Here is a 9,616-nt window from a genome sequence, read left to right as displayed (position 1 = left end):
CGGCGCTGCATCACTGCTCCACCACACCGCGGCCCGTGGCACTCGCGCACTTGATGAAGTTGGGAGTTGATGGGGTCACGGCACCCCTCAGCAAATCTGTGAGGCACCCCATCTCGCGGGAACCTCGTTCAAAGCTAAGACTCACAAGATAGCAATGCAGTACAGCCTGCTTGGCGCTCAGTTTACGGAAACACACGCGCCTGCGCGCAAGCGGAGGCCGTGTCGTGTCGAATGGCGCCTGCGGCTGCGCTTTCATCTAGACAGTCCACGTCAGTTGCGGGCGGGCGCAGTGTGCCAGCGCCCGCCCACCTTCCCCACCTCGGGGCCGCATGGGGACCCAAGCTCACCCCCACAAGGGCAGAAGCCACATCTCAGGCGCCCCGCCGCCCGCGGAGTCGAGCGCCTTCGACCCCCACGCCCGCCGCTCAGCGCGCCGCCGCGGCGAGCGCCTTGACGGGCGCGGGGCGCGGCGCGAGGCGTGCGTTCATCCAGGAGAGCACCTCCGAGAGGACGGCCTCGTTGCTGGGCTCCTTGGGCAGGATGTGCCAGAAGGTGTTGACCAGCCGCAGCGTCTTGTCCTTCACCTGAGAATAGATGACATGCCGTTGAGCACGGGGTTTCTTGGTTGTGTTGCAGGTGTGTACGGGGTGGGGGCCTTGGTTCGTGCTGCGCGTGCAATACACATGCGCCGGAGGGCGGGTGACGCAGCTCAAGCTGCAGGGTGATGGACTGGCCCATGAGTCGCCCACGAGGGGGTGTCCCTGCAGCCGGGAGCCACTGCGGGCGCTCTTGGGCGGGCGGGGCGCCGCACCTGGGCGCGCGCGTACAGCTCCTTTGAGCCGTCAGGGTCTGTCATGCTGCAGATGCGCCATGGGGGCGGCAACAGCGAGAAGGAGGGGAGAGGCGATCAGCGGGCGTGCGCATGCGAGCGTGTGCATGGGTGGGTGCTCGCGTGCATATGCGGGTGCGGACGCAAGTGTGCGAGCGCATCAACAGCCAAGAGCGCGATGCGCACGGATTCAACAGCTTAAATGCGTGCGTGTTGCGAAAATGCGTGCCCACTTGCTCGCAAGCAATACAGCGACGAATCCACAGCCAGTGATTAGGTGCAGCCGCGACCGCGCGTGACGCGCGCTGTGACGACCCTTGGGGCCGCCGGCGCCCCCTCCCTCACGTGTCGTTCTCCGAGTGGAAGATGATGAGGGGCGTCGACACGCTCTCCATGCGCGGCGCCAGCCAGTCGCAGGCGGCCAGCAGCTGGCACGCGATGCGCACGCGCGTGGGGTAGTGGTAAGACACTGGGTCCGTGTCCCTGCGGCGCCGGTGCGGGGAGAGCGTGGCGGTCCGCGCGGGCGCTTTGTGTACAGGTGGATTGAATCACACCAGGCAAGCTGTGGCAAGGCGGGCGGTGGCGAGTTTGAGCGGAGCAACCAGGGCACGACCAAGCGGCACGAGCCACCGACGCAGCGGGCACGGCGACGCGGACGGCCTGCGTCGCTGTCCTGGGGACAGCCCAGTGTGTGTCACGAGCGGCCCCTCAGAGGGGACCACGATCTGGCCCTACCAGTCGGCCTGGAGCTCTGGGTACGTGTGGTTCTTCGGGGTGGCCACGATCGGCCAGGTGGGCACCAGCGCGCTCAGCACGTGGCTGATGGGCCTGCGGTGTGTGTGTTGGGGGCAGGGGGATTTGCAGCGGGGAGGGTTGGGGCGCCCGGGACCCAGGCAGCTGCGTCTGAGATGCTGAGTCGGCAGGAATGGTGAGGCAACAGGGACAAAGGGCAGGGCCGCCTGGCACCCGCAGCTCGGCTGACTTATGCCAGGGTGAGCCCCGACCGCATGCCACCCCGGCCCCAAGTCCACCCCAGACCGCAAACCCCGCGCTCACAGCAGCAGCCAGTTTGCGCCCCTCCGCTTGACGCGCTCCAGCGACAGCATCGGCGCCAGCAGCACCAGGCCCTGGAACAGGGACGGCTGCGCAGGGGAAGGGGGCGCAGAGCCGCGAGCGGGCGCGTGGGTGGCGCTCGTGGAGCAAGTGCACAAGCAACTGGGCGGCATGCCTCAGAAAGTGGGCCTCCGCATTGATCTAGAGGCCAGCGCGACCGTTTCACCGACAGCAGGCGGCAAGTGCCTGCCCACACACACGAACATCATGCGCCCTTGCTCACAGCTCGCCGCCCGTCCGCACCCTCCCCCCCTTCTTTTGCGCCGCCCCTCCGCACCTGCCGCATCGACGCCTGCAGAGCAATGCAGCCGCCCAGCGACGCGCCCAGCCCGAACAGCGGCAGCCCGGGCCCGAAGCCCTGGGGCGCCCCCGAGGCCTGAAGCGTCTTGCACAGCTGCAGCAGGTCGTCGACAAAGTGGCGGAAGTCTTCCACATATCCAAACAGGCCGCCGCTGCGGCCGGTGCCCTGGTTGTCAATGCCTTGGGAGCGCAGGGCAAAGGGGGGGTGCCAGGGAGGGAGCACGTGGCGGGTGAGCGATGCGCTTTAAAGGTGCATCGCATGCCAGTGCGGGTATTGGGCGGCAATGTTTTGGGGTGTATGAGTGGGAGGAGGCGTACATGCACTGAGTGATGGCGCACCGCGCCGACCCCATTTCCCCAAAACACCAGTCCAGGCGGCAGGCTGCCCCGCAAACCAAGACGAGGCCCTGTCCCCAGGCGGCCAAATCAAAAAGCTGCCGCGCGTGATCCCTCACCCGCGACGCTGTACCCGGCGTCGTTCATCATCTGGACCCAGCTGCCGTCGTAGCGCTTGGGGTTGCCCACGCCGACAGTACGGCAGTACTCATAAACCAGGTATGCCCCTGCGGGAATGGGTGGTGTTGATCCAGGGTGTTTGCACCCAATTTTCACACAGCGCATCAGGGCGTCCAACCCCGTGTGGGCAGGGGCCAGGGGGGCAGCGGGCCGCGCAGGACACCTGAAGGCGCCCGCTGCGCTGCATTGCGTCAGGCGCTCCTGCTGGCCCGTAGCGACGCCAGCCAACCCCCACTTGTGGGGTGATGATGGCCCCACGCGGCCGCCACCACGGGGGTGCGTCAGCCCTGTGCAACTGCGACTGCAGCCGCGGCTGCCTCCCGCTACCGCTGTTGGCTTAGGAGCATGCCATGCTGCCATGCCCAAGTTGCCTCTGCGCATGCCATGCGGCGCACCCTGGCCGTGCACTATGATGATGATGCCTTTGGGGGTGGCAGTCTTGGCAGGCCAGTAGTAAGATGCGATCTCATAACCCTGGGGAGTGTACATGGGCGTTGGTGTGCATGAGCATGTGCGTGCGTGCCTGCATGCGATTCGCGGCCTTGCCAGCATGCGCCCGCATGCAGGCAAGCATGCACCACCTTGCTTGCGCCGCTCCTGCTCAGGCATCAACTGGGCTGGTCCGGTTTATTGGTGAAGCAGCTCGTGCGCATTTGGGACGCTGCGCAGCACACCCTCGAACTGCGCTTTGCGTCTACATGCGCGCCAAAATGCGGCGCCCGCTTGGATTTGTGCAGACACGAGGCATGCGCAAGCGCGAGACGACGCATGCGAGCGCAACAACTCGCCTGCCACCGCGCCCGCCCCCACCTGCGCATTCTTGAAGTATGCTATGGAACCGTCCGGCCCGAGGAACTCGCGCTGCGGCTGCCGCGTGTCGAGCACCTCCCGCCGCCGCTGGCAGGTGTGGGCGTTGACGCGGCGCAGGGTCCGCAGGACGCCCCCCATGTCCAAGTCAGCGGCCGTAGCACGGCGTGCCGGGGCGGCGGCAGGGGGATCCGCGGTACACCAGGGCCCGGGGCGCCACCGCTGGCGGCTCAACGCTCGTGCGCGTGGGACGGTGCTACAGCGGCGCTGCTGCTGCTTGGGACGGCGCGGCAGGCGCGAGCGCCGGCGCCACCTGGGCGGGCTGCGGCAAGCTGCGTTTGCGGGCCTTGGGCTGGATGCGTGCAAGCGGTCCGGATGCACAGGCTCAAATAGCGCGTTGCACCTCGATCGAAGTGAACGAACCAACCAAGTCAGTGTGAGCAAGGCTGATGCAGAAGTCAAAGACGCGGAGACACTGCAGGATGCTGCAAAATGCGCCTGTGCAACTGGGAGACATCGAAACGAATCCACCGGTGAGAACACCGGAAGCTGCGGGCAACAGAACTGCCGTCTTCGTCACCGCCCCTCTACTTCGCGCGTCTCTGGTCACATGCCCAAGTTTCCCCGACGCCGCGACGCACAAGCTTTCCGTCATAAAGTTACGGCGGCCTGCGCGCTGGTCACTCGGGCATCAGATCGTCAAAGGGCATCTTTGCAAGGGCGACCCCTAGCCCTGACACGTAGGGCGCTATCTGCAGAGGTTTTGACCACCTTTCACTTGTAAAGTTGCAGAGCGAGGAACGCACATTGCAGCGGGACCCCAGCAGTGCAAGCCCTGCAGGAGGGCGCGGCCCACAGAACCAAGCCCGTCGCGGGCTGATAATTGTGGCAGAATGGCAACCCAAGGTATGCCGACCCGGCCAAGCAGGCAGCAGAGTCAGATCGAGTCACTGGCGCCGCTGCATCTGGGGGTGCCCGCCGACAGACAGCACGTGCACAGCCGCCCCTGCGGCATCCGCGTGCGGTCAGCAGACACCAGGCATCATGCCGCCATAGTGCCGAGCCTCGCTCAGCAACGTTGCCCGACATTGTGGCCCCGTCACGCTCCCCTCCGCGCGTGCAGTCATGGACTCCCTCTTCGGCACCCGGTACCACACCGTGGGCGCCGAGCTGCAGCTGCCCCGCAAGGTTCCCATGCGGGTAGAGCCCAAGTCCTTCTTCGGTAAGCTGCTGCACAGCAGACCCCTAGCGCGCCCGGACCCCAGCCAGCGCTGCCCGCAGCAGCCGCTACAAACCTGCCTGCTTCACACCCAAACCCCCGCTGGCCGCCCCGCGCCCCGCAGCCAACGAGCGCACGTTCCTTTCGTGGTGCAGCATGGCGACCACCATGGGCGGTGTGTCGTCGGCGATGGTGGGCCTGACCTTCTCGCGCTCCGGCGGCACCGAGGGCCGTGTCATCAGCGCGCGGACGGTCGACATGGTGTCTGCGGTGTACGTCCCTCTGGCCATCCTGATGGTCGCGTATGCGCTGTTCATGTACAACTCGCGCAGCAGCTTCATGCGGAAGAAGCAGGTGGGCAGCTGCCGGGGGCGCGCGCTCGCCGGGGGGCGGCCGGCGGCCGTGGACGACGCTGCCAGGGCGTGGGCTCGGGCGCGGCGCCTCGATCGCATGGGGACTTGATTTGCATGTGCTTACGTGGCACGGCATGGGCTTAGCATTGCTTTTGGATCTCATGAACGGGATTTTTTGCTGTTAGAGGGATTCAACAGGCTCCTGGACGCGGCGCGCGCGCATGCTATGTCACCTTGCCCCTGATGCCCTTCCACTCAAGCCACCTCACGCCCGCCCCCTCTCCCCCCGTCACCCTGCCAGGTCGGCTTCTTTGACGACACCGTCGGCCCCATCACCCTGGCCGTCATCACGCTCATCACCCTGGTGGCCATCACGGTCATGGCCTTCATCGATGTCGTGTTGTAGCCGCCCCGCCCCCAACGCGGTCACAGCCCGCCGTTCAATCGAGCGCGCCCCGCCTGCATGCACCGCTGCTGCTGCCGCTGGCGCCCGACCCGTCGAAGGCGAGGGCCGCGGCAGGGGCCATCCACAAAGAAGCGCGACCGCCCTTCAGCCCTCACAAGCCCTGGTGCCACACAGCTTGCGGTTGTGGATGCCGGGTGGTTGCCTCGGGCGTGTGGGTGCCATTGGTGTTTGGCTCGAAAAGTTCATGACACATCTGCTTTCACCAACTACGACACACCAGTTTGCCCTCTTCGTTTGTTTATTTCTTCTTGTTTCATGTAACTGTGCAGGTTGCTCATGGGTTGCCTGGTGTGAGAAAGCGGGCCACACAAGGGGAGGGGATGGCGGCCGCACAGCGCCCGACACACATGCGGCAGGGTCGCCACAGCCGGCGGCGGCTAGCCAGTAGACGCCAGGGCTTGCAGGGCAGGACTCGCCCAAGCAGCGCCCAAGCTGCGCACCAAGCAGCCCGTGGACCGGCAGTGTGCACAGACATGCCCACAACATGGCGTCACGCACGCGCCTCAACCGCCCTCGAGCAGCTGCAGTGCCAGCCCGTCCAACAGGTCTCTGTCAGACACCACCAGCACACCGCCTGCATCGCCACTGCCGCCACCCTCGCCGCCGCCGCCCTCCGGGCCGTCCCACTGCCGCTCCACCCACAGCGCGGCCGCCGCCAGCGCGGCGCAGCCGGGGCCGAGCGACGCGGCGCGCTCGGGGGTCAGCCAGGGGAGCGCCCCCATGGCCCTGTAGTGCGAGAGGGCGCGCAGTAGACGGAGGATGGTGGTCGTTTGCCAGAGCACGACACATCGACCCACCTCACGCGCATCTGCTAGGCAAGGCGCTGCGGGCCGCCACCCAAACGGCTTGCCGCGCGTGCTGGCGTGGTGAGCACCCAACTTGGGCAACCCCGGCGCCCTGGGCCCTCCATTACGCACGCCCGCCGCCAGAACAGGAGGGATTGAGCAGCACCCCCCCCCCAACTTCCATCGCACCTCGCCTGTGCCTCTTTATCTGCCAGCTCCTCTGCAATGGCGAGCAGCTGCGCCACCCCTAGCCGCGCCATGTGCACCCGCGCGTGCTCATACCGCGGCAACCGCAGCGCCAGCGCCTCGGCGCTCGTGACAGTCCCACCCGTCGCCACCAGCAGCAGGCGCCCCGCGCCCGTGCCTGGTCCGCCCGCCGGCCCCGGCGCAGCCGCCGCCCGCAGCCGCGCCGCGGCGGCGCCGCCGTGCAGCCGCAGCGCGGCTTCGGCGGCCGACGTCCAGCCGCTAGGGTCGCCGGCGGCGCGTTGCACTGAGAGGCAGCCCAGCGGCATTGACGCGACCCACTCCGGCTGCTGGGTGCCGGCGAGCCCTGCGGGCGCGTTGGTCACAGAGGCGCGGGCGGGGGCGGTTGGCGCGGCGTCGCCAAGTCAGTCGTAGCCGCAGACCGGCCTGCTGAGGGGTGCGATACCACAGGCCGCCCCGCCGTTCTGCGCCCTGCAGTGCGTCGCGCGACAGCTGCACCGCTTGCTGACTCATCACATGCTGACTCAGCACCCGCTGACGAGGCGTGCCTCACCGTAGCAGAGCTCTGTGGAGCGGCCGCCCAGGTCGATCAGCAGGCAGGGCTGGCCGGGGTCCAGGCTGCTGGTGGCTCCCGCAAAGGCGAGGGCCCCTTCTTCCTGCCCTGAGGGGGTGGAGAGAGAGGCCACGGGCGGCTGTGTAGTGGGGAGCAACAGACAGTCAGAAAGAGCCCATGAGGTGCCGCTGATGGGAGACCCTGCAGGAGACCACACACAGTTTCCTGGTCGCCCTGGATCACAAACATATTGGACCTGCAACTCTCAAGCGGCCAGCCAGTGCGCGTCCATGGCAGCCCACCTGAGAGCACCTCTACTGGATGCCCCAGCGCCTCCCGCGCCGCCGCCAAGAAGCCCCCCGCCGCGGCCGGCGGCGCGGCCCGCAGCGCCGCCGTCCCGACCGCCCGCACCCTCTCGACGCCGCCGCCGCCCGTGCGGCGCAGCAGCGGCGCGAAACTTGCGAGCGCCGCGAGCGTCTCGGCGCCAAACGGGGCAGGGGCGGTCGAATCTGATGCGTCTGCAGATCCTAGGCATGTGTCTATTGTAATCCGCTCCAGATCGTGGCGGCCATCGGTTATGAGAAGGCGCGTCGAATGAGACCTGCGGCGAGATGCGGTTGGGGCGGCGGCAGCATCCATCGGCTCTGGGCACGTCGGCCTGCTGCACGGAATCCCGCATGGCCCATGAGAGCATGGCGTAAGGCAAACTGGGTGTGCGCCTCTTGCTTGCCGTGTCGCAGCAGCACCGGCAACACTCCCAGCAGTGCTGCCCCGCTTCAGAAGCTGCTCACCCGCACTCAATGGCGGCGACCAGGTGCGGTCCTGAAAGATGCGAGGATCCCAAAGCGGCCGCCCATTGCTCTGCTTCTGCGCGGCTTGCGCTGGCGGGGTGCGGCGTCGCGAGGGCTTCCTCCCATGGCGGCGACTTGCTGCCTGCATCGGGCTGGGCTCCATTTTTCAGGGCCGCCTCCCACTCCTGGCCCCACATGGGCGCCGCCAGCACAGGCGGGTATAATTTTCGTCGCCAACAACCCAATCGACGAAACAATGACCTGAATGCCCTCTTCGTGGATGCGCAGGCCGCGTTCGGCAGCGACCGCGACCTCATCCAGGCAATGACAAGTAAGAAACCTGTATCAACTATCGTGTATACATGGATGCAGCAGCCTACCGTTACACCCTGCCTGAAATGGTCAGGTGCGGTCAACACCAGTCTCACCTCGGTGCCTCGTTCGCAACAGCCCAAGGCAGCCAGGCCTGTCAGCAGGCGATCACGATCATCATGCCACCAGCAACACAGGCTCACATTGCCGTGCCTGCGCCAGCGCCACTCAGTACATGCACGTATCTGCTGGCTGTATGCAGGCCCTAGGACAGTCGATGAAGCAGTGATGTTACATCAGATGAGGGGGGGTGCAGTGCAGAATGTCTGGGAACAACCAAAGTACACAGGAACAGGGTGAGAGAAGCGGACTCAGAGGTCAAAAGGCGCCATCCTCGGTCGAGTGACCCACAGGCGACAGATAAGATGGTTCGTTGGGGCTGACAGGCCAACCATGCAGGACAGAACCAGTGAGAATGTTAGGGGGCCAGGCCCCCTGCACATGCATGCGGGGCGCCTGCACAGCGACGGCTCTGTGTGTTGGCTTCATGCCGACCCATGTGCGTTGCATGCACGGGTGCGGACCCCGCGCATCAAAGGTCAAGTGTGGAGTGTGTCGTTAGAGTCATGTGAGTCATGTTTGTCATGTAAGTCATGGGTGTCAAGGGGTCAAGTCTCGTGGTGATGAGTCAAAGTCAACAGTCAAACCAATGGCGATGGTCACGAGAGAAGTCAGTCACAAGTCAGTGTCGAGGTCAATGCCAAAGCCGGTTCCACGGCCGGAGTCTTTTGGTCACCAGTCACTGTCAGCACAGCCAGGAGGCCCCGGCAGCCAGGCGGTCACTGGCCCGAGAGCAAAGCCCCAGGACGACCATGTGCGGTCAGCGCCGTGCGTTTCAACAGCACCGCCTCCAATCGCACCAAAGGCCGGTTCGCCAAGACAGCGGGTGGCGGCAGGCATCCCGCGGCTCGCGAAACGGCGGGATTGTCGAGGCCCCCTTTATAAGGCAGGTGCTGAGAGTGTGTTGGGCGCGCACACAAATGTGATTGGACAACAACCAGACACGGTGCCATGAGCCAGGGGGTTGGTGAATATCGTTGCTTGCCACACAAAAAAGTGCCAGAGGGGAGGCCAGGCGCACGGCGTGCTCGCCGCGCTCACAGGCGCCTCTGCCTCTGTGAACGGCGCGCGCCCGCCGCGCCCGCCGCCGGCGCCGGCGCCGCCGCAGCGGGCGCCTCCACCGCCCGCTTCGCCGGCGTCGCCGGCGCCAGCGGCGGCTCGCTCGACCCCTCGCGGCTCGACAGCGCGGCGCCCTTGCCTTTTGGCCGTCCGCCCTCAACCCCAGTCGCCGCGGTTGCAGCGCCCGCC

At 66.5% G+C, this 9,616-nt stretch overlaps 3 protein-coding genes across 3 annotated transcripts; 1 reads left to right on the top strand and 2 right to left on the bottom strand.

Moving 5' to 3' along the window:
* Positions 1–425: 425 nt before the first annotated feature.
* On the bottom strand, positions 426–3,706 carry MNEG_9475 (hypothetical protein; the record flags this gene model as incomplete). The annotated part of the gene is made up of 9 exons (XM_014042054.1): positions 426–584; positions 812–857; positions 1,175–1,312; positions 1,565–1,657; positions 1,886–1,971; positions 2,220–2,422; positions 2,698–2,805; positions 3,154–3,232; positions 3,569–3,706. 9 exons carry the CDS (start codon positions 3,704–3,706, stop codon positions 426–428), a joined length of 1,050 nt encoding a protein of 349 aa, XP_013897508.1.
* A 984-nt stretch (positions 3,707–4,690) lies between these two features.
* Positions 4,691–5,543, top strand: MNEG_9474 (vacuolar transport chaperone-like protein; the record flags this gene model as incomplete). The annotated part of the gene is made up of 3 exons (XM_014042053.1): positions 4,691–4,787; positions 4,909–5,138; positions 5,439–5,543. The coding sequence occupies 3 exons, from the start codon at positions 4,691–4,693 to the stop codon at positions 5,541–5,543; spliced, it is 432 nt and encodes a 143-aa protein (XP_013897507.1).
* A 563-nt stretch (positions 5,544–6,106) lies between these two features.
* MNEG_9473 (hypothetical protein) lies at positions 6,107–8,133 on the bottom strand (the record flags this gene model as incomplete). The annotated part of the gene is made up of 5 exons (XM_014042052.1): positions 6,107–6,329; positions 6,578–6,938; positions 7,146–7,253; positions 7,448–7,746; positions 7,937–8,133. The coding sequence occupies 5 exons, from the start codon at positions 8,131–8,133 to the stop codon at positions 6,107–6,109; spliced, it is 1,188 nt and encodes a 395-aa protein (XP_013897506.1).
* Positions 8,134–9,616: the final 1,483 nt, after the last annotated feature.

Source organism: Monoraphidium neglectum, assembly GCF_000611645.1.
Source record: "Monoraphidium neglectum strain SAG 48.87 unplaced genomic scaffold scaffold01950, whole genome shotgun sequence".
Classification (NCBI taxonomy): domain Eukaryota; kingdom Viridiplantae; phylum Chlorophyta; class Chlorophyceae; order Sphaeropleales; family Selenastraceae; genus Monoraphidium; species Monoraphidium neglectum.
Note: the sequence above shows the minus strand (reverse complement) of the source record. Positions and strands in the feature narration are given on the sequence as shown.